The 25,034-nt window shown below is 46.3% G+C and overlaps 1 protein-coding gene across 2 annotated transcripts in view; it reads right to left on the bottom strand.

Annotated features, from left to right (window-relative positions):
• Abtb3 (ankyrin repeat and BTB domain containing 3) overlaps nucleotides 1-25,034 on the bottom strand; it is a 258,603-nt gene that overhangs the window by 40,768 nt on the left and 192,801 nt on the right. For both annotated transcript variants that reach the window (XM_087902157.1, XM_087902158.1), the window contains exon 4: nucleotides 14,149-14,301. In XM_087902157.1, coding sequence (XP_087758283.1) covers nucleotides 14,149-14,301 — 153 coding nt within the window. The remainder of the gene's footprint in view (nucleotides 1-14,148; nucleotides 14,302-25,034) is intronic.

Raw genomic sequence — 25,034 nt, 5'->3', positions numbered from 1 at the left:
GAAGGAAGGCTGCCTTCCCCCTAGAACAACAAGGAATTATGCAGCTTCAATTGTTACTGCGGTGCTGAGGCTGGGAAAGCCTGCTGTGGAGCGATGAGGTACTTATACATCACCTCTTCTACATCAAGCACTTCCCATTACGGGATCCCGAGAGTGTGACAATCAAACAGTTTTGGAAATGAATCCTGAAACGGCATATCAGACGACTCGGCCTGACATGCACGTGGCCCACAGCTTCCTCCATAACACACAGTCCCTTAGAAAGCCTTTGTCAAACTCCTTTCCACAGGCTGCAAGTCCTGAAATTGATGACCTTTTCCCTTTGCTTTTGAGTAGCAGAAAGATTAACAATTCAATGGCTCTTTGTGCTGAAGCAAGCCATACCAAGATCTCGGCACATTTCTGAGAATGAGAAAATGGTATTATCACAGCAAATGGAACATGCAACGCTTGCAAAGTTCCTGGGAGAAATCTCGGCCCAGGAATTGCACCCACTTGTAGTTTAGCATTACTGTCAAAGGCACACAAGAGAACTGGCTCATTAGACTGCCTCAGAGAAGGAGAAGCCAGTGTGGGACTCCGTGGCCTCCACTCTGCCCATCCTTTCTGCTGCAGGAGGGATATTAAGGGGCCTGGAAGCCTCCTCTTTGGAATCTGATGTGCAGCTAGCAACAAAATCCACTGTCATTACCTGTCCCAAAGATGGAAATTCTGGGTCTGTTCAAATATGCTTACCAAGATTTATCTCAAAAGCAAGGGCTGCAGACACCCAGGAGGGTGGAAAACATCTTTCTGTATGTATTTGTTGTCATATTATTTTGAGCAGGAAATGATGGAGGAGCATTATAGATCTTCTGCTCTGGCACCATGGTTATTTTTTATAAAGAGCAGAAAATAAGGTCTACCTCCGGGGAAAGCGTGTGGCCTCCAACTAAGGAGCAAGCGCTTAACACGCCTCTTCTGCAGGCACAGTTTGGCGTCCTCCAGAACCCTCCGTGGATTGTTTTAGGACTCAAATTTTCAGCTGGGCACATGGCTCTTCAGATAAAGACTACATTTACCAGGCTCCCTTGCCGGTATGTGAGGCTCTAGCTAACCAATAGGAGGTGATGTGTGTCATTTCTGAGGCTTTCTCTGCTCTCCACTTCCTCCCTTCCCACGGGTTAGATGCAGTCCTGTTGGGTGGAGCTGTTTGAGGAAGACTCTATCCAGGGATTGGTGGAGTCTCAACAGGGGAAGTGCTTGAGTATTGACCTCATGAGCTCCCTGACAGCTGTGGATTGATTATCCCCGGCTAGTTACCTGAGGGAGAATTTCAGACTCCCGCAGTATCCAAGCCAAGGCCTTCTGCCTCTGTTGCAGATAATACACATAAATACTATTAATCCCCACCATAAATGCTTTTCAGATTTCAATCAACTCGGGGCAGTGCACAGGGAGTTCAAAGTAAAGGCAGGTGTTATGCTGGGTACTGGAGATGCAAAGTCAAAATCAGCACCCAACTCCAGCGGATTCCAGAAAGAACTGTGTGTTCTATCACTGTTCTATAGACTCAGTGAGGGAAGTTCTAGATTTACAATCCCCAGTGCACTTTCAGGGGCACCAGCCTCTCAGATGCGTATAAAGGGCCAAGTAGTAAATATTTCAAGGTTTGTGGATCTCTGTTGTAGTTACTTAACGACTGCTGTCACAGCCATAAAAGATGCATGTGGCTCTTTTCCCATACAATTTTATCTACAAAATTAGGGAGCCAGTAGCTGGAATTCGATGATGTCTGCTCTCTTCTAAAAATACTTTATTTAAAAAAAACTAAAAATAATTGAAAATATTTTATTTTTTATTTTCTGGGTATGGGCATTTTGCTTGTACGTTTGTCTGTGTACCACGTGTGCAGTGCCACAGAGGACAGAAGAGGGCATTAGGTATTCAGGAACTGGAGCTACAGACAGCTGTGAGCAGCTCTGTAGGTGCTGGGAATTGAACCTGGATCCTCTAGAAGCACAGCCAGTGCTCTAAACCACTGAGCCATCTCTCCAGCCATGGATGGCCTGCCCTTTGAAATTTATAAAAAAAAATTTAGGATGCTAAAAGCACTGAGAACGTTTTTTCAGATTTACTTATTTTTATCTTATGTACATGTGTGCCTTTCTGGAATACACACACACACACACACACACACACACACACACACACACATATATATATGTATATGCACCACATGTGTGCCTGATGCCCATGGAGGCCAGAGGAGGGCATCAGGTCCTCTGGACCTGGAGTTACAGGGAGCTGTGAGCCACCATCTGAACTGGGAACTGACTGCATCTTCTGAAAGAACAGTATAGTCTTTTAGCGGCTGAGTCATCTCTCTAACCCCTCAGATTTTTTTTCAAATCTGTTTAATTTTCTTTAAGAGAGTGTTCCTCAACTTTCTTGAACCACTTCTTAAATAATGGTTATTAATCTGGGGCTGGCCTTCTGCATGTGAAAAGAGCTGGCTATGTAGATAACTTTTGCTGCTAATTATTTTAGGAACATACAACATAGATGACTATCACAATGACCTACCTGCTCATCATCCAATCAAAAAGGAAAAGCAGTGCATGTCAGGACAAGCAAAGGCCCCCGGAACATCATAGATCCTGCCATCATTGCTCACTTGCTGAGAAGACTCCCCCAGATCTTGCCTCTGTCTAGGATTTATTCTTTGTCTTACTCTTAGGATTTCCTAACATTACATAAGCTCTTTTACATAAAAGTCAGGATTCTGCATAAATCCTTCTTCAACTTGCTTTTTTTTTGCTGTTGTTTTGTACAATATTCATTAAATAACTCATGCAATAACCACATAAGTCTGCTTCATTTATTTCCATTCCTACTTGCCTTTTCATTAAATGAACATACCACAATTTATCCATTTGCCTGGAGACAGACAGCTTGCTTTCTCTCTCTCTCTCTTATTGTTGTAAGTACCGCATCTATGAGCATCCTTGTTTATGTCTCCTTATTTCCACATAGAAACATTTTCCTAGCATATAGATGTAACAGCAGAATTATGTGTTTACAAGTTTACTTGAATGTAGATTCGGAGTCGCTTCCAGTGTTGTCTAAGGGTTCTCCTTACTCTATATCTTCACCCAAATCAGATAGCATAATACCAGACTTTTAAAGAATTGTGTGTGTGTCTGTGTGTGTGTGCGTGCATTTCCTGTCTCCACTTTGTCCTATCTCTAAGTAGGAGTTCTGGGATTACAGATGCGCACTGCCACATCCCACATCCAGCGTTGACATGGGCTCCAGGGACTCAGGTTTTCATGACTGCAAAGTGGGTGGTTGTTTTCATTTTTATTTTTGTCCAGGTGCTTTTCATTCATTTGTTTGTTTTTCATTTGAAAGATACAAAATGCATACCCAACCATTGTTTTGAATTGTATCTCCAGGATAGCTAGTGAGGGTGTGCCCTTCTCATTTTTTTTTTCTCTCTGCTACTTGGAGAACAGTGCTATCTTTGTAAAGAGCTCTAGAATTGACCAAAGCTGAGAAGTGAACTCCTAAAAGAAGTTGAGTCTGGTGGATGAACTTTTTAACAAGAGCTATGGACTGTTAGGAAAAAAAGGCTTTCCCATCATGCCTCTGATTGGAGTTGCCATTCCAGAAGAGGGATTCTAGGAGAGAGAGAGAGAGAGAGAGAGAGAGAGAGAGAGAGAGAGAGAGAGAGAGAGAGAGAGAGACCTTTGGAGTTACACGGACCTGGTTCAAATCCCACAAGGGTTACAGTATCAGGCAAGTTTCACAACTTGGGCTCCCTCTGGTGTGAAGAATCAGGCTACTCACAGAGCATGAGAAATATCGTGACCAGGTCTTCCCTACAAAGGCTATCAATGGCTTTCTTAGAAATCTAAGACAAACTGGAGAGATGTGTCACTTAAAAAGGTGTTTGCCATGCAAACATGGCAACCTGAGTTTGGATCCTCAGCATCCATGGGCTGAGCGGCGAGTGCCTGTAATCCCATCACTGGAAGGTCGAGATTAGCGCGTTCCTGGAGCTTGCTTCCCAACCAGTCTAGGCAAACCAGTGAGCTCCAGGTTCAATGGGAGAATCTCTCGAAAAGCAAGAAGAATGATTGAGAAAGGATACACATTGTCAATGTCCACAAAGCACACATATGTGCGTTGTGCACCCCACACAGGTCCACACAAACATATAGATGACATGCACATACACTTCACATATGAACGGGGGACTGGGAGAGTGAGAGTCGGAGGGAAAGAGAAACGCAAAAGACGATATGAGTTGTGACTTGTACTGAGCTCTCTGCAGGAATCCTCATCATCAGAGAAGAGAAAGATCCTGTATAACCAGAGTTTAGTTTGGGAGGTTTGCCAGCATGTGAGGAAATCTGTGGGGTGTACAGAAATCTAAGAGAGTCAAGAGTGGACCAAAAATTATTAAAAAATAAATAAATTGCTGTTCCCTAAGAAAACTAGACGTCTTCCAACCGCCAGCCTAGATCTGGAGTCCTAGTCTGGAAATGAGCCCCCAATGCCACTTAAGATGTGGTTCTCTTACGCCGCTGTAAGCGCCAAATATGCCCACTCTGCTTTCAACACTTTGGACATTCAGGACACATCCCAAGTGTTGGCAAACTGTCTGCCGCCTGCAGTCTGGCTTCCACCCACACCAGGCTGCTCTAAGTGCCCCTGCAGGGGCCACAAATGGCTTCCCGACTGCCAAGCCCTGGTGGCCCTTTATAGCCAACGTCTCCTATGCCGGTTCCTTTTTGTAAGTCCTTGTAGTTCTCATCCACATGCATTCAGTATACATTTTGTTAGGGTCTCCCCGAACGAAGGCTTCTTTCATCAGAACCTCTCAGCTGACTATGTCTTCTTCCTTCTCTTTCTCCCCCCCCCCCCTCCCTAACTCTCCTTCTCCCACTTCTCCTTGAGACAGGGTCTCAGGCAGCCCAGACGGGAATCGAACTGATTCTTCTATATCTACCTTCTGAGTACGCGACCTTAGGAGTGTACCACACTCAGTTTATAAAGAGCCAGGGATCAGGCCATTGTACATTCGAGGCAAGCAACTCAGGCCACACCCCCAGCCCTTTACCTGACTTCTTACCTGTCTAAAATTGTATGCTTTTGCATTTGGATTAGTTTTGGAAGTCTAGTCTGTTTACTACATATGTTGATATTAATGATATTTTAATAATAATAATAACAACAACACATTTTCCCTTTGTGTCTTTCATTCTTTCAACAAATACTCACTGGGTGCTGACTATATACAGACTGATGACCCGGAAATCTTATTTCTGTCCCAGCCCTAAAACAATAAGAAAGCCAATGTTTTGAGCTGAAAGCCCATGGAGTAACCCTTTTCCTGTAATAATCCATGCCTCTTAGTTATCCTAGCTTCTGCTCTCTCGGAACAAGGTCCAGGCAACCAGAAGCCACATTTTTCTAAACAGAAATTTTTCTACATGTCTCATCCCCTCCTGCTATCTCATTGCAGTGGCTCCATCTGTGGATGCTTGGCTGTTGTGGATCTGGTACCAGATTCCGGCCAGTGCTGGCTTTCACAGTGGCTGTCAAGCAAGTCATCCCTATCTGAGCCTGGGGACAAGCTCAGTTTTAAGAGTGGGATGTTTAAGACACACTAGACCTCATCCTGGGCAACCGATAATTTCTCCAATGGTACGACATCACACCTACTGTGTTCATCATTATCAACATCTTTGTAGCTATAAAGATGAAGAGCTAGAGCTAGTAATTGGCCTAAGGTCACAGAGAGAGAATGGTCAGTCTAGGCTTTGAACCCTGGCAGTGTAGCTGTAAGGCTAAATTCCAACTTGTTCTACCCCGCTTTATCTCTAAAGAGAGGCTGGGTAAGGACTTTGTCCATGGCGACCTTGCTCTGATGGACAGAACTGTAATGACCCTCTCATTAGGATGCATACACAACACTTTCCACAAGAAACCCAGTACCGCCCCTCCCACATCACCCTTGCGCCATCTTTGAGTAAACCACCTCAATTGTACACACGCCCCAAACTAGAAACCCCAGAGCCAATTTTTACACAAAAATGTGGTGAGTGGCATAGACAAAATACCATATTCTATGACATCCAACAACCAAGCTTTCACCCCCACAGTGTTATGTGTAGACTTGCATCACCAGGAATATAGGAGATCCCTGGGGGTAGGACCCAATCCAACAAGCCTGCTGTCTTTGTCAGAAGATGGAAGTGGGGATAGACAGACACACAGACAGTGGCCTGGTGAAGACAGAAGCAGGGACACTGCCCTAACCAAGGGATGTCTGGAACCTGTAGAGGCTGGGGACACAAGGAGGAACCTGTCCTGGTGGCTTTGTTGGAGTATGTGCTGCTAACACCACAGTCTTGGATTTTAGCCTTCATGACTGTGAGACAATAAATGTCTGTTTCAGTGGCTCAGGTGGAGAGAATTTGTCACTATAGTCCCCGGCAAACAGATGCAGTCCCTGTGTATTTCCATCCTGGAAGGTATCTTTGGCTGTTTCTATTGCCGCTTCCCAGAGAAAGTTTGGACATATATAGCAAATACACGTATGCAGATTTCTTACAGGGGTGACATGTTCTGCATAGCTTGAAACTACCCCAGTAGTAATTTTTTAATATTTATTTTTTATTTCACGGGTATGCATGTTTCTCCTGCAGTGTGTATATGTACCATGTGCACAGAGCATCTTTGGAGTTCAGAAGAGGGTGTCAGATCCCCTGGAACTGAAGTTGCAGGTGATGTGAGCCACTATTGTGGGTGCTTGGAACTGAACCCTGATGTGGGATGTCCTTCTGTATATGTGTTGCTTTTATTGGTTAATAAATAAAGCTGCTTTGGTCTATGGCAGGGCAGATTATAGCCAGGCTGGAAGAGCTATATAGAGATTAGGTGGAGTCAAAGAGATGCCATGTGGCTGCCAAAGGAGAAAGACACTGGAAAACCTTACCTATAGATCAGAGCCTCCTGGCGGTACATAGATTAATAGAAATGGGTTAATTTAAGATATTAGAGTTAGTCAGGAATATGCCTAAGCTATTGGCTAAGCAGTGTTATAATTAATATAGCTTCTGTGTGATTATTTGGATCTGGGCGGTGGGGAATGAAAGAACAGTCTCTGTTTACAGAACCCTGTTCCTCAGTGAGAGCAATAAGTAGTCTTAGCTGCTAAGTCATCTCTCTAGGCCAAGAGCCATTATTTTTACTGTGCTAACACATACATGAAATTGATATTCTTTACTGATATCATTTTTTTTAAAGGATCTTGGGTTCCCTTGAAGCTAGAGTTACAAGGAGTTGTAAGTTGCCCGTTGAGTATGTTGGGGATAGACCTCAAGTCCTCTGGAAGAGCAATATGTACTCTTAACCACAGAGCCATCTCTCCAGCTTTAACTGTTTTTAAATGTTGGTTTGAGGCATGTGGTATATCCACACTGTTCTGCAACCATCGTTATTACCATCCACCTCCATCAGAGACTATCCCAAGGCATGAAGATCCCCCTCCAGCCATTCTGTAGCTGCCCAGGGCTATCCTGCAAACTTCTCACGCCTTCACCACACATCTTCAGCAAGTCCTGTCCCTTCCATACCTCCCCCTCCCTATTTCCCATCTTCTGACCAATTGCCTCCTTCATTTTCTGCTTCTGCTTGAGTTCTTGTTGTCAGCTTCTCACCTGGAACACTTTACTCCAAGGTTCAAGACTCCTGCCTGCCTTGACTCATCCTCTATCCTGCCTCTAAATTATAAACCTGATGTTTTCCCTGCTTTAACGTCGGTGACAGCTCACATCACCTATAGGGTAAGTTTTGAGTTCTTTGTCAGGACAATAAAATTCCCTTCGCTGGCATAATTCTCTAATCTTTTTACTTCCTCTCTCCTCCCCTTTCAGACTGGTGCATTCCTGTTTCCTCTTCAGGATACAGATCAAATAGTCCCTGCAGGAAGGAAGATCACAGCAGCTCCCTGGCCTGGGTCTCTCCTGACTGCTCATCTTGGTTTGTGCTAATTATTACTGGATGTCTCAGTTCATCATTTGCCCAGATGAGAGCATAGTAGGACCGTCACAGGGTAGATGCTCTTTAGGTATTTGCTGAATGTCAGGCTGTCTGGCTAGTCTGGCATCCTGAGCAACTTCTTTGCCCTGTCCCTGACTGTGGTAATGGAGGGCAGATGAGCCCCAAAGGCTGTCCCCTAAGACCAGGGAGAGGGCAGCATTCTGTGTCCCAGAAGGCGCTAATGCATTGACATCAGCACTTGGGAGGCAGTGGCTCAATTGGGTCACTAAATCTGATGTCTTCTGTAGGACGTGAAGCAGGGACTGGCCTGCCAACGCTGCACATCCGTGAATATCCAGCTATGAATCTGTAGGAAGACAGATGACAACTTACTCCAGGCAGGGACAGACAAGGACATTCAAGGGGAGAGAGAACAGACTGCCAAGGTGGAAGTAATCCAGGCCCCACAGAGCGAAGGCCCAGGTGTTTGGTCTCTGTTGGTGACTTTTTAAGAAGAAAATAGAAGGCCCGTGGCTGGAATTCAGGGATCCGTAAGGGCGTGACTATGGGTATACAGGTCCCAGATCCATGCTACCCAGCTTCCTCCATGAGCCCCACACCCTAAGAGCTGAATCCCTTTAAAAATGGAGTTTCTTTGGAGTCTCCAGGCCGGTTGTAAACACCTAATCCACATATCTTTCTCACATCAATTTGCCTCGATGCCTAGTTCTACTTTCTTGGTAGTGCTAAGATTGTGTCTGATTTCACCTTGCTCAGAAGTAATTCTGTTTAGTTGCTGCATCTTCCCACTGGTAGGAAATTTCTGATGATCCTGACTCCTGTAAGCCCGGAATAGGATCTGGTACCATCGAGATCCCACACTAGACCTTCTGCGTGTATGGATCCAAGGAGCTGGCCAACCACAACTCAAAGATGTTCCTAAGAGACTACACAGCATACAGATTTTCTACACAGTATGGTATGGGAAGTGTTTGCATACTGAATGAAATGCAAATCAGCTAGAGATGATTTAGCGTATATAGGAGATTATGAACAGGCAGATGTAAACACTATGTCATAGAGGACTTGAGCACCCATAGTGTTTGGTATCTATGGGTGTCCTGAAACTCTCTCCTTCCAGATGCTGAGAAATGACTACTCCATAATTTTCTGAGACCAAGTTTCTTTGGTATGGGCTCTGTAGGTATGAACACACACACCATCCATGAACCTGGACGTCAGCTGTCACTACAAAGCTGCATTTCAGGACCAGTGTTCTTGTGACATAACCTTCACTCTGGAGCCCAGTTTGGCCACCTCAAACAAATCATAAAACATGCCAGCCTTAGAAAGGTCTCTCAGGACTCTTAGGAGGCCTGAGAAGGGTTGAAAGCTACAGGTGTGAACCGTTAGCCTCAGCCCCAGGCCCCTGCCATGGTCAGCAGGCCCCTGCCATGGTCAGCCGGCCCCTGAAGCAATGACCATTCTCATTTTTGCAATGGATGGGGTAGTGAGTTCCCCCAGGCCACTGACAGAAGCAGCAGGCCTAGATGAGAACACACCGTGGGACTTGGTACGCCGGTGCTCTAGAAATACCACGGAGAGCCAAGGTGAGCATGGAAATTACCAGGTCTCCCAAGTCCCAGTTGGACACTTGGTCCTGAGCTTTTCCACTGTCAGACAGCTTAGCCCTCTCCAGGAAGGATTAACTGTTCTCAAGAGGAGTGCATGGTACCCATGGCCCCCAGTCTTCTTGATAGGTGCCGCTTAGAGGATCTGAGCATACCTGGCTGCCTTTGTTTTTGAATTCAGCCTTCACTCTAGAGCCGGAAACCTATCTCATTCAAAGAGGAGGAAAACAGCAGCATTTATCTTTGTATTTTTGAAGGATTTCAAAACCAAGCATCCAGAAAGCACACAAACCCTGCCAAGACGCGTTAACCATTCTTTCATTCCTTTCTGTAGCCCCCCCTCCTCACCTCCCAAAGAACTGGAGGAAGCAAAAAGCCTGGCTCTGCAGGTTAGGCGATCCGCTACTTCATTAAGGAAGAAGAAATAGGCTCCCCTGGGCTCAGAGGCTACAGACACATGGAGTGGTGTGCCTTGAGAATATCTGATCTCTGTGGTAAGGCTGACTGTAGCTGAGAGACAGAAGAAGATTTCTGGCAGTCTTTGACCAAGGTCACTGTGAAGATCAGTGACAAATGAGAATCAGACCTCTTGGACCAGGCTGGTCCTTTCTGACTGGGTTCCATGCCACCTTTCTCCAGCAGCGAGCGACCAGCTGGTACGCAATTACACGTGCTAATGCCACGGACACTTCGGCACCAATGCCACGCTCCTGCATTTGTTAGAACACATGACCCTCGCCCCTTCCTGCTTGTTCTCCTTTAAGACAGGGGAGCCCAGCTTTGACTCAGAACCAGAGGTCCTGAGTCCATCTGACACGTTCTAAGTTGAATGGTTGGCAGGACAGATCAGCCCTCGTCCGCAACGGCTGTGTGTCTTCAGATGCAGTCTGGAACCCTTCCGAGCCCCAACTTTCTTCTCTGTAAAATGGGATAATAATGAGTGTGCTTTGCACAGTTGTTGGGGATGGCTACATACACGCTGCAGAGACAATTAGTATAAGATGCAGCGTAGGTCTCTGGTGTCTTTGCTGGATGTCAGAATGAAAACATTTTTCTCTGATCCTGCTACCTGCATGAGGGAGATGGTAATTCCGGCTTCACAGCATATTAAATGTTGAAATGAGCTGGGATCCTACAGAAAAATAGGGACTCTGTTTCATGTACTGATTTTTCCCTAGGTTTTATAAGTTTCTAGCATTTTGTAAATTTTACTTTCTATCTGTCTGTTCATCTATACATTCTAAAGACTGAATCCAGAGCCTTGTTTATGATAGGCAGGTGCTCACCAATTAGCCACATGCCGGGACATTTAACACTTATTATTTGGGTAAATCAATGGAATCCTATGCAGTCATCCATTAGTACTCATGGGAGATTGAAGCCAGGATCCCCTATAAATAACAAAATCCAAGCTTGGCGGTGGTGGTGCACACCTTTAATCCCAGCACTTGGGAGGCAGAGGCAGATGGATCTCTGCGAGTTCGAGGTCAGCCTGGTCTACAAGAGCTAGTTCCAGGACAGGCTCCAAAGCTACAGAGAAACCCTGTCTTAGAAAACCAAAACCAAAACAGAACAAAACAAAACAAAACAAAAAAACACACAAAAAACCACACAAAAAACTCAAAAACCAAAACCAAAACCAAAAAAACAAGACAAAACAAAAAACCCTAAAAAACAAACAAACAAACAAACAAACCAAAATCCAAAGATGCTGATATCCCTTCTATAAAACAGAACAATATTTGTATAGATCCTGCATATCGTTTATATATACATTACGTTCTCTGTGGATTATTTATAATACCTGCTATAATGTAGATGCTCTATAAAAAGCAATTATGCTCTATTATTTAGGGGAGAGTGACAAAATTGTCTGAACAGGTTTAGTATGAATTCTAATGTGGTCACAAACCAAAGAGATGCCAACATGGACTCTTGGTGTGATTTTCAGAATGACACACGTGGTCATTAGACCTTGCCTTGTGCTGGGTGAAGGGGACAGGGAAGAAGGGCTCCCTGGAGGCTCATATCCAGGCTCTGAAGTTCTGAGAAATAACAGAGTCCCAGAAGAGGGCCATAGCATCCTCTCATAGACTGGGCAAGGTCTAGGTTGGGAGGAGGGGAGGTGGAAATGACATAGCTGTCTTCTGAATTCATGGGTGATGTGCCCCAGGATCCCCTAGAGGGGATCATCGACTACTCATGTCTTGTATATAAAATGACATAGTCTTTACACAAAACCTACACACATCCTCACATATTGTTAGGGTTTCTGTTGCTGGGAAGAGACACCATAGCTGGCTGCAGAACTCCTGGGACTGAGCTCTTACTACAAATGGTGATGCCTGTGGTCTGTGTTTTCTGTTCAGCTCCCGAGTCTTTCACTTAATACCTATGTGATATTGGGAATTACCCAGTCTCAGGTACCTTGATTATCTCCTCTGTTTTTTAAGGCACCTGAATATGTTAAAGGCTACCCAAGATTACTAATCAGTACAGAGGGGTTCCCTCAGTGTTTCAGGGGTTCTGGAGACTTGGGGACACCAACTGGAGTGACTACTGCTTTGTGAACACTGTAGACATGCTTCACATTTATGACCTTGATCTATGTTTACACCAACCTGGGGAGGGGGCTGCTGTTACTGTCTCCATGTTACTCTTGGGCAAATGAAGGTTCAAAGAGGTTAATCAACTAGTGGTGCAATTAATTAGCCATAGCGGAGGCATCTGGGCCCAAGCAATAGGACCCTGGGGCCCAGGTTTGTAACTTCTGAGCTATGGGGGTCTCCTGAGAGCATACCAAGCAAGGTCTGCTTTTTCAGTAAACAATAAGGAAACACCTTACTTTTCTGGTCACCAATGCAGGCTAGAGCTTACGGTAACCAAGAGAGCAGGAGTATCAGAAATTCACAATCTGGGGATGGTGAGCAGAAGTGGTGGGAATGAGTCTGGGAGCCAAAGGCTGGGCTTCTTTGTCTAAAGCCTTTCCTGGCACTTCTTTTGTGCCACAATGGCTGCCTAGGCTACAGGACTGGGATCATGTTAAGCTTAAGAGGTGGCTGAAGGGACTAAGGAAGCAGGTTGCTGGTACAAATATCCTGTGGCTGGGTACAGCCCGCACATACTAGATGCTCACACAGTCTCTCCCTGGACATGCTGCTATTCCAGAGACACGGTATGCAGCATGGCCCCAAAGGCTCAGGTTTTTGACTAAAGAAACCTCAAGGCAGAAACAAACAGTGGCTTGAACTCAGCCCAGAGGCTAGGCTGCTGGAATTTACATCTTGATGGCTGACCAGGTCAGTTACCTCAGACATGCTGCCTCATCTTCCAGTACCTCAGCTTCCTTATCTGTGAAGTGGGCAGAACAGCCGCACGCTTCACAGGGCGTGGGGAGCACTGCATGGGTACTGATCTATACCAAGCACTTAAAGCCGGGGCTCAGCATACGGTTAGCATTGAACACACACTAGCAATTTTGACTCTCATCAACCCCTTTGTGTACTTGGGCTGAGAAGCAGTTCTGCGTCTTCAGGAGCCGAGGTTTATATGACAGATCCTCAATATCCTTGGGGGCCCCTCCCTCCATCCTCATCAAATCCAGTTAGGGCTGAAATCCCTGCCGCTTGGGGTGGAGTACTCCCAAGGGAGAGCAGTTTGACATCAGGAGGTGGGAGAAAATTTGAAAATGATGCTGTCACCCAGAAAACAGTTGAGGGAGTCAGGAAAGTGTGTGTTCACGCGTCATTTGTTTTTTGGGCCGTTTGTATTTGGATCCGGGCAGGATTCATCTGAATGAGCTGGCTGATGTATTTTGCATTGTTTTTGGATAAGAAAACAAAAACCAAACAAGGCCCCTGCAGGAGAGTCCTGGCCAGTTCATGAGTAATTTCCACCTTGCTGGAGGGGAGCCCTGGAGTATAAATCTAAAGCGGTCAAGAAGGCTCATATCATCCTCAAGCTGGAGGGAAGACAGAGAGGGGTGCGCTCCCAGACAGAGATTTTACTCTGCCAAGATTGGTCAGGAAAGTAAGGACGCCAATATTTCACAGAGGGGGATAAGAGGGGGAAAGGAAGAAGAACACACACGGAAGGGTTACCAACAGAGACTAGTCAGAAAGAACAAGACGCTCCGCATCCTGTAATCCACAGGGATCCAAGCAGATCCTTGGAGTTCAGCCGCCATCCCCTTCCTCCCCTCCCCCCTCGCCCCCCCCCCCCCCCCCCCCCGCCAGTTTGCCATTTCAACCAGCAGAGCCTCAAGCAGCAACAGTAACGGTGATACTCCATGCCAGCAAGGGGGCGGGGGAGTGTAGTGCGTGCATGCCTCGGTGGCTGAGATCCACAAGCAAAGCTTGGGACTCTCAGCTCCTTCCTCCAAAGGTATCCCCAGGATCCATTCTCACAGTCCCCGCCCCCAGAGCCCCTGTGCCTCCCACTCGCCCCCCCCGTCGCCCCCCACCCACTCTCCCCCTCCACCTACTTGAGCTGGCGCGGCTCGCAGTCCACGCCCGGCAACAGCAGCCGGGCCGCTTGGCGGACATCGTCGCTGTCCATAGAAAAGCTGCGGCGGTGGCCGGCATGCGCCACCGCCACTCGGATCCACTCCATCAGAGGGGGCAGCACGAGGAAGGGCCTGCGCAGGAGAAGGGAGGCGGGGATGTGTTAGGACTGCCAGGGAATCAGGGCTGCTCAGACCCAGCCGACTCACAGAGACCCTTATCCCACCCCTATCCGGACTTCCACCCCATCCCGTTTCCCTGGAGACCCTGCCTTGAAATTCCTGAGTGGGAGAGCCTTTGGAGACATCCTGACCCTACTGGTGACCCTGGGGCAGACTCTCTAGACTCTCTGGGCCTTGGTTTCCTCATCTGTGAAAGGGAGCTACCAAGGCCACCAAAGGATGCAGTGTTACTCGGCTGTGAGTGCTGTCCCTTCCAGAGATGTGCACGTGGAGATAGATGACTCACTTCAAGCTCTAGCGCAGGGTCTGGGAGCCAGAGGAAGCCAATGGACACCTGGTATTACTTCACACTGTCAGTCCAATCCAAGGCACTCTCCGCCGTCTCCCTTCCCTTCCCTGCCAGGCTTTTTGACATCCTTCTGGCCTCAGTTCTGCGCTACCACTGGGTTACAGACAGGCACAGAGCATCTGCCCAAGTGGGATTGGAGCCCAACACAGTTCACCTTCACAAGGAAGACTGCTGGGGCCCAGGAACATCTAGCAAGGCCGGACTTGGGGGACATTGCACACATCCCCGACACCGTGGGAGCCAATGCGTGCACCCAGTTGTGGCAAGCGTAGCTTTCTGAGTGGATTTGAGCCTGCCTTCCGTTTCATCCAGGGACTACATAGTTGATTTTCACATTTGTATCCTGGAGTGTGGGAAAATACTTGAGTCCCCCTCCAGAATTTAGTTGGGATAGTATGAGACTGGGCCTTGGTAATTTTTTTAAACCTCCCATGTGTTTTTAATTGTGCACCCCAGCTCCCTGGATGGCTTGTTAAAATGCAGAGTGCTGGTCTTGATTTGCTGGATCAGGAGAGGAACCTGGGAAATGGCATTTTCAATCAGTTCCTGCTACTAAGGCTGCTGGCCTAGGAATGTCACTCAGAGAACTGCTCTGAGTCACTGAAGGAGGGATTGAGAATCGCCTGGCTGGGGAGGGGACTAAGAGGCAGGCTCCTTGGCCTGTCCCCAGGGATGATAAGTGCATAGAGCTTATGAGCACAATTTGAGGTATGGGAGAGATGACCCAGCAGGCAAAGTCACTTGCCGCCAAACCTGATGACAAGAGCTTCATCCCGAGGACCCACCCACATGGTGGAATCAGAGGACGCAGTCCTGAAAGTTGTTCTCTGGCCTCTACATGATGCACACCATGGCACTGTGCACCCTCATAAACAAATGCAATTAATTTAAAAAATAAACATAAATTGAATAAGCACTTCCCAGGCTTCACTTTAAGTGGACCATACTTTGAGAATGGCATTATGCGGACCTATAGGATTTCCTGCCTCTTGGCAAGGCCTGGAGGCCACCAGGCAAGATACCTGGGGTGTCAGATGTCAGGAAGCAGGATCCTACAGCCATGGGAATGCAAAAAGGGTTTACAAGGCATCTGCTCCCTCTCACAGTACAGACGTCATGAGCTTCCCATAAGGCTTTGATGCCAGATTTCAGATTTCCTAGAGTCAGACTACTGATAGGATGTTAAAAAATGCAACGGCTCAATCTTTTACTCTCATCTCGGTTAACCATGATCATGACATGTTCTAAATGTTTACTGATGTTAAGGAACCTTCCTGGCCCTGGATCCGAAGGTTTTCACAACTAAGAGTCAGACCTAAGTTGTTTGGTGACACAGTCTCTCTGCTGTTATCCCATAGAATCTCACCGGTCTCTCCTTCTGCTTCCCAGCATGCACTCTGTTACCCAGAATGCACCTGCTACTCCAGGGGCGCTGACTTGGTCTTGGGTCTTTGAAGGCATGTCATGTTCATTTTCTACCACGCAGCTCAGGCCTCTGTGCATAAGGTCCCCATCTCTTCGGAAGTCCACATCCTATTTAACCTTTGCCACAGTTCCGCCCTCCCTAAACACTTGTCCTGATAATTGTGCCCCACACACCACCGCCATGTGGCTCCCACTTGGAAGGACTTTACTCCTCCTGCAGATGCCTCGTTAGCATGTTAATTTCACCCGTGCAGAGACCTGAGCTGTTGAATTCACTGTTCCTATCTCTGCTGCAAAACAGTGCCTAGTAGGCTGGAAGCCCTTAGTGTCTGTTCATGAAGCTGAACTCATGAAACATGAAGACTCACCAATTTCTTACTGACTGATACTAAGAAAATCAAGTTTCTGGTCCTGGGACCTAGAGGTCAGACTCTCAGGGAATTTCTGTCTGCATCCGCCTACTACTTAACCTGTCTCTCTCATTCTCCCCATCTCTCCATCACCTAAACTGAATCAGGCACTCAATAAACACACCGACTTGAAATTGAATTGGATTCCACTGTCTCCAGGGGAAGCGGGGTTTATTTCAATCCCTGTGTCTCAGTCACTGCTGGAAACCAGTCCCAAGTGCTCAGAGAACTCCCCCAGGTTGCTTCTCAGAGGTGAACCCCCTCCCATCTTTGTTCAGTGGTCCCCAAGCCTGGTCCCTCGTGGATGGAGTCTCCATTATAAAGCTATTCTGGTGCAGCTGCCTTTCACGCTGGAGGCTGGAGCATACAGTGTACCTGCTGAATACCAAAGTGAGGCCCTGCCACTTCTAAGTCACTTCTTTACCAAGCCAGCGGACCGGCTCAGAATAAAAATCCTCAGGCCCAGAAGTTCAGCCCTCTTCTGGAATTTTCTATATTCCTGTTCTCTCAACACCACCTTCCTCCCGTCATCCGATGCCAGCAGTTTATAAGCTCATGAATTCTTTGCCAGCAACTCATTTAAAAAACCTTATCTTGTCCACTCAAAGGGGACAAAATGATATTATTTGTGATGCTTTCTTTGAAAGAGATAGTGATGGGAAGGAAATTTAGGGTTTTGAGTCAAGTGGTGTAGAGAATGCTCAGGAAAAATTATGGCATTACTCTCTCTCTCTCTCTCTCTCTCTCTCTCTCTCTCTCTCTCTCTCTGTGTGTGTGTGTGTATGTGAGTATATTTGTGTGTACACGTGGAAGCCAAAGTAAACCACTGGTGGTGCTTCCCAGAGGTCATCTATTCACCTTGGGTTTTTTGTTTTGTTTTTGCTTTTTTGAGGCAAGGTCTGTTATTGGGATCTGGGCCTCTTTCTGATCCAGGTAGGCTAGTATTACAAGTGTGCACCATTATGCCTGGATCTTTGTTTATTATTTTTTTCCTTAAAATCCTTCCCTAGATGGGCTTCTGCAGGCTCAAGCCAGCAGGTCAGCTCAGGAAAGCCATCAGAGCTAAGATCCAGGGAGGAGGACACGCACAGATGTAGCCCCTCTCTGAAGCCACGAAGAGATCTGGTGACAACGTGAAGGCCAGGGAATGAAAGGGACTGTGGTTGGTGATCCAGCAGCACCAAATTCCAGTTCTGGGTCTGTTCAAGAACTCACCTTGTGACTCTGGCTCTGGCCAATGCCATTTTAGCCCTTAGTATGATTTGGAAAGTGGGGTGGGTTCAGGTGAGATGGCTTAATTTGTGGGCTGGCAGCCATCTCTGTAAATGGCCAGATAGAAAGCATGTTGGGCTTCATGGGCCATATGGTCTCTGCTTCAGCTAATTATCTCATTCTAATAATCTCTGCCCCCATAGTGAGACAGCATCTACAAAACCAAATGAATGCAGTTAGCTATTTCAATAAAACTTTATTGATATCTGGTCCTTGTTGGTCAACACTGGTCTGTTTAGTTCTTTCTGATTCTAAAATTCATTGATTCTAATGGAAGCATGAGTTGCCTGGGAACTGAGAAAGGGTTAGATCTATGGTCTGAGGGAGATGTAGAGAAGTCTATTAAGGTATTAGTGACAGGGCCAGGTTGCTTAAAAGATTAGAAGATGGAATTCTCCCATATAGAGTCAAGTTTGGACTTGAGGAACACAGAGCCACACCCACAGTTACCTTTGTGATAAACTCAAGACCTGACATGTGGGTAAACTGTAAATGTCATTGATATGTACAATGACATAATAGGGAACACTCAAAAAGATGGCTGAAAAACACGCCCCAAAGATGTGTACTTCTGAATGACTGGAACTTGATTTCACTATGACAAATGTGTCCTGCACCTGTGGCCAAGCTAAGCGTCTTGAGAAGAAAGAGGTTCCTAAATGATAAGGGCATCCCTCCATGCTTTCAGGAAGGAGGCAAGGAGGCCAGGGCAAGACCTAGGGCATATGAAGAAAAGACAGTGGAATCATGCAAGGAAAGAGACATGAGCCAAGAGAGTTCCAGAGGCTTGAGAAGGGAAGGAGTGCGCGCACCCCCATAGCTTCCAGAGAGACACACTCTGGCATTATCACAGAGGGTCTGAGTTTGGATGTCTGGTCTCCAGAATACTAAGGGTGTAATTCTGAGGGAGTTTTTGCATATGTATGTAGGGGTAGTGTGTGTGTGTGTATGTAGAGAAGTGCAGATACATGTGTATATGTGTGTGTGTGTGTGTGTGTGTGTGTGTGTGTAAATGTGTATGTGAAGTCCCGAGGTTGGCTTCAGGCATCTTCCTTGTTTGCTTCCACTCTATATTTTGAGGCAAGGTCTCTTGTTGAACCTGGAGCTCTCCAGTCCGCTCTAAAAACTCCCTGCCCACCTTCTACACACTAGAATTACAGGCAGATCATCATGCCCACCCAGATATTCTATCTATCTATCTATCTATCTATCTATCTATCTATCTATCTATCTATCTATCTATCTATCTTTCTTTCTTTGAGACAGGGTCTTATAGTTTAGCCCAGGCTGACCTGGAATCTGCTATGTAGACCAGGCTAGTTCCAAACTTGCAGAATTCCCATCTGCCTCTGCCTCTTGAGCACTGGCATTAAAGGCGTGTGCCCCCACATCTGGCTTCCTATCAATTCTCTAAGTAGGTATTCTGGGGAATCTGATCTCTGATCCTGAGAACTATACAGCAAGCCATTTATCTGCTCATTCACCTCTCTAGAGTTCCTTTGTGTTATATGTGGTCTCCACATCCACAGCCATGATTTTAGAGTAGCCACAGGGCACACACAGAGTGTTACTATAAGAAAGGATCTAATGAGATCAGGTATACACCCTGGCATGTGAACTCAGGAACTCACTAGCTGTGGCTATAGTTTTCGTCACCAACATCATCTTCAGCATCCTTCATCTGTCTCTTTGCTGGAGGAAAATGTGTTGCCACAAGGAGCCGCTCAGAGGGCTGCTCCCGCCTTCTCTTCACATGGAAGCAAACGTCTGTGGTTGCTACAGCTCTCTGTTGTTAAGCCTTGTGGCCCTGACTTTTTGTTCTTGCTATTTGCTGAGACGTTCTCAGACTGGAGAGGAGTTTCAGTGTTTGACTATGGTTTAGGAAGCTCGCAGTTCCAGCGATACAGGGAATGGAGAAAAAGCAGCTCACAGGTCACAGATTAGTTTCTATAGCAATCGCCACACGATCTTGCTGTATCTTTGGACACCAGGAAGATGGTAAAAACAAGAGGTAGACTGGTTACTATAGTGACAGGTCCTACCGTGCAAGGTGTGGCTGGCCTGCCAATAGAGTGGTTCCTGTAGGAGAGGGAGGAGTCAAAGAGAATGTCTCCATCTTCTGTTTCTTGAAGAGAGATATGAACATGACTAGGGATTTGCTGACCTGAAGAGCCCAGCTCAGAGAGTCTAGGGTGGGCCCCAGACTCCTCATCTCTAATGGGCTCCCAGGAAGGATGGTTTGACGGTCTGTGGACCACATTTTGAATAAGTAGGGAGCAGCATGATTCAAGTCTGAAGTCAGGGAAAGTGAGTACTGTTCTCATTCAGGGTAATAACATCAAACACAAGAGCTTCTAAGGGGATCTGAGGCCCAGGAGAGAGCTGAAATGGAAGGTGGCAGGCTGATGTATTAGATTGGTTGAGCTTAAGTTTCCAATCTTCCAAGCTTCAAGGGAGCTGGGAAAAGTACATACCTGACACTTTGTGCTTTTATACCAAAGTGTGTGTGAGTGCGTGCCTGTGTGCCTGTCTGTCTGTCTGTCTGCCTCTTGCCAGGATTCTCATTTATCCTTCCAACAATCATCTGAAATCTATCAGTCTTGAGATAGTTATTCTGAACCAAGTACCCATCCTATTGTCTGGGAAGCCTATTGAGGCTATGGCTGTGTGTAGCGTTGGCTTGGGAATAGAAACTCTCAATGACACACTTGTCACGGTGAGTTTCATATGTCAACATGCTGAGGTAATAGTACCAAACATTAGTCTAGAGAGTTCTCTTTAGCCTTTTTGTTGTTGTTGGAATTAACATTTAAATCTATTTATGCTGAGTGAGCCAGTTGCCTTCCATAACATGGAAGGGCCTCACTACTCTTGAGACGAAGGGGTTCTGTCTCTGAACCCTTGGACTTGGCTATATCACCAACTATCTTCAGACTTTCTGTCTGCTGGCCTGTTCTATAGTTAAGTCTTTCCCTGTGAGTATGCACATGTGCGTTCGTGTGCACACACATCTAGGGTATATCAAAGTTTCCAGAGAAACAGAATCAAAAGGACATGTGTATAATTGACAGATTGATGTGTCATCTCTCTATTGATTTGTCAATGAATCTATTACTTCATCCATCCACGTATCAATTTACCTACTGATTTGTCTATCAATCCATCTTTGTCTACCTATCTATTCACCTATTATCTACTTCTACCTATATATCTATCACTTTGTCATTCAGTTTATAAATCAGTCAATCCATCCATCCATCCACCCACCCACCCACCCACCCACCCATCCATCCATCCACTCACCCACCTATCCATCCACCCACCCACCCACCCACCCACCCATCCATCCATCCACCCACCCACCCACCCACCCATCCATCCATCCACTCACCCATCCATCCATCCACCCACCCATCCATCCACCCATCCATCCATCCACCCACCCACCCACCCACCCACCCATCCATCCATCCACCCACCCACCCATCCACCCATCCATGCATGCATCCATCCATCCACTCTTCCACCCTTCCATCTATCAAACTTTTTTATTGAGCTATTGATATTTCCACCCAGCTATCCATCCATTCTCTGTTCATGTTATTGGTTCTATCTCTTGGGGAGACTCTGAGTAGCACACACCAGGAATGAGGTTTAATTGTATGCAGATGCCCTTGTCCTTTTAAATCACTGACCCAAAGTTTCATCCTCATACATGGTTGTCTGAGGCCTGGAGGAAGTGTGGGATGGAAGTTAATGCAGAGGACCACTTTGCAACATCCTAAGTGTGCAGGCACACCACTTGAAGACCATGAGACAAAGGCATCATGGGTGGTGGCAATACTTTCAGGGAAAAGTAGACATTTTGTGCCCAGAGGACAAGAGTGAAAGTCAGCCCCAATTATGGTGATTACATAAATCAGCTGGAATGGAGCAGGAACTAAGGGGCATGAAACAAGGCAATAACTTCTGCTAATGGTACCCCGGGACAGGTGTGGCATACCATAGAACACTTGCTGGCCTTCTCAAGCATTCTGAGAATGGAGACTTGGAAGGCTTAAGAGCTGTAAACAAAGTGCTAAGGTACAAGTGTGTAGGGCAGAGCAAAAACACTACCTGTAGAAGGGTCTCCACCTCGCTCACAAACCACTGTAAGTACTACAACATCCATCTTACCCTCGCCACTCCTGCTGCCCAGGGTTGTGGCTCCATCACTCATGTTTCCTGTCATCTCACAACCCGAGCCTCTTCCTTTGTATTTAAGCACCCCATAGCATTTAAGCACTCAACTTTCTTTCTCTCTCTTTTGGTTTTTTGAGAGAGGGTTTCTCTGTGTAGCCCTGGGTGCCCTCAACTGGCCATGTAGACCAGGCTGGCCTCCGCCTGCCTCTGCCTCCCTTCTACAGAGACCAGTCCCCTGCTTCTTAGTTAACACCCTATCCTGACCTTGTAGGTCTTTTCTGATATCTACCACAGGCTGAGGACTCTGGTCTTGCTAGCAGTAGGATGTCTGACCCACTGTCTCCCACACAGATCTGTGGGAATAAACAAACCAGCATGTGACTCTGTTCTCCGGAGAGATGGCTACACCCTATCCTGACACGTTAGGATGCTAGACCTCTGGGATGAGAACTTGATCACTGCCTATGGGGTAGGGTAATGATGGGGCCTAGAATATAAATGACGCTGAAAAAAACCCACAACTTCAGAAGTGGGGAGCCACCCGCTTTGTGGTAATCTACTGCAGATCCCCTCATGGCACACAAGTGTGCATGCACATAGATACACACACACACACACACACACACACACACACACTCACACATACACTCAGACATGATGGGCAAGGAAAGGGTAGCTTGCCACCCACACTGTGTTCTCTGATATCCTGGCCACTGGGCCTTGGCTTCAGGAAGATGGAATTCTGGTTCCCTTCAGGCAGATGGACAGAGGACAGTCCATAAACACATGAACTGTCATTACGCTGCCATTGACAGTTAGAAAGGAGAGATGATGTAGATTCTTTTCAGCTCTGACTCACAAGAACTCCACTATCGAAACACAGGCTTGGGGAATGAATTCCACAGCCCCTGGTGCTTCTACAGCAAACCTGATGTGTGGAGTCAGAAGCCCACTAGACCAGGCTCTGTTATTAGGTAGCTGTGCGATTGTGAATCTATTCCACCTCTCTGGGTCTCAGTGACTTCACAGGCAGAGTTTAAAGATTGTGGCACCGTCTCTTCTAGCTTAAAATAGTAGCATAATTGTTTTGAAAGAAAGAAAACCAAAAATACTGAGATGAAGAACTCAGAAAGAAAGCCAGTGAGGGTTTTTTTCCAGCAGAAATCTGCTCAACGAAACTCTCTGTGCTTCTGATGCTCACATCTGTGTTGTCCAATATGGCAGACCCTGGCCATGTGTGGCTACCAAGCACATAATATGTGGGTAGTGAGATCCAGAGCTAACATTTTAATTCATTTATGTAGCCATGTATAGGGGATGGCTACCCTATGGACAATGCCAACTCAGGATCTTTTGGGGCCAGGGTGATTTCAGACAGACTGAGGTAAGGAGAAAAGGGTGACAGTCTTTGACTTTGTCTTTTCTTGATCATGAATATTGCTATTACTACAATCATCATCATCACTATCACCACCAACATCAATGTCATTGTCACCACAACCACCATCACCACCACCATCATCTTTATCACCACTATCATCACCATTATCTTCACTACCACTATCACAAACCATCACCATCACCATCACTATCACCACCACCATCAGCATCATCGTCACCACGACCACCATCACCACCACCATCATCTTTATCACCTTCATCTTTACATCACTATCATCACCATTATCTTCACTACCACTATCACAAACCATCATCACCACCATTGTCCTCATCACCATCATTATCATGATCATGAATTGTTAACACTTCCCACTGTTCTTGTTTTTGTTTTTTTCTTGAATGAGCGTTTGCCTGCATATATGTATGTGTACCACATGTATCCCTGGTGCCCACAAACCCAGAAGAAGGCAATGAATCCCCTGGAATTAGAATTAGAAGTGATCGTGAGCTGCCATATGAATGCAGGGAATAAAACCCAGGTTCCCTGTAAGATCAACAAATACTCTTAACCATGGATCCATTTCTCCAGCCCCCATCCTCTGTCTCTTGAGTGCTTCTGATGCTTCAGGCTTGGCATACACCGGCTCAGTGCGCGTGATTTCATTTAATCACAGAAATAGCAGAGGGTGATGATGATTGCTCTCCCTGCTTTGGAAAATGAGTGTGCTGGTGTGAGGTGAGTGAGCCTCTAATGGGCACAGGCAGACACAGCTGTCAGGCAGAGCTGGGGTTTGATTGCAAGAGGACCAGAAATCACAGCCCATGGGTGAGTCATCTTTCTAGTGTTTCTCTAAAGACCAGTGCAAGGCTGAACAGGACGCTGATCACTTGGACTCTGGTTGCTCATCTGGGACATAGGAGGCTGAATCACAGTACCCCCAAGTCTCACTTCAGTAGGTAAAGGTCATGGACCCTATGTCTATACATTATACAGAACCTCAATTTTGTATAATAAATGCTGTCGCTCTTTTATGTCTGTGACTATGACTTAGAGAAACTCTAGATGCTCTGGGCACAGTATGCTTATATCCCTAGACCCATTCCTTGACTGAGTTATGGGATCCAGGCCAACAGGAAGATCTGAGACTAGAAGCCCTGGACTGAATGGCCAAGTTCTGATACCCAATGTGACGAGTTACTTTATACACATAAGAGTATATTTTTCTCTGTGTACGTTTCTCTGCCTGTATGTTTAAATAAGATGGTGAGAAGATAATGTGCATTTCCCCTTATCTGACCAGCAATTGCCTTGCTGGTCAGAAATTTCAAAACTAAAACTTAGAAGAGATTTTTTTCTGGTTGGTCACTTGTCTTCTGTGTTCCAAATGACACACACACACACACACACACACACACACACACACCCTCTCTCTCTCTGTCTCTTTCTACTTCATCCCCTTATGTGTGTATCTCCCCTAATTCCGCGTGTGTGTTTATGTCTGTTTGTTTGTACGTATGACTTTCTGATCCCCATGTGTATGTGGTGTGTGTATGTACGTGTGTGCATGCAGGCATATGTACATACACATGTGTGAAGGCCATTGACCACCTTGGGTCCTGTTCCACAGAGGTTATCTGCCTTGTTC

The sequence above is a fragment of the Myodes glareolus genome, chromosome 26 (assembly GCF_982192425.1).
Source record: "Myodes glareolus chromosome 26, mMyoGla1.1, whole genome shotgun sequence".
In the NCBI taxonomy this organism is placed as follows: domain Eukaryota; kingdom Metazoa; phylum Chordata; class Mammalia; order Rodentia; family Cricetidae; genus Myodes; species Myodes glareolus.
Note: the sequence above shows the minus strand (reverse complement) of the source record. Positions and strands in the feature narration are given on the sequence as shown.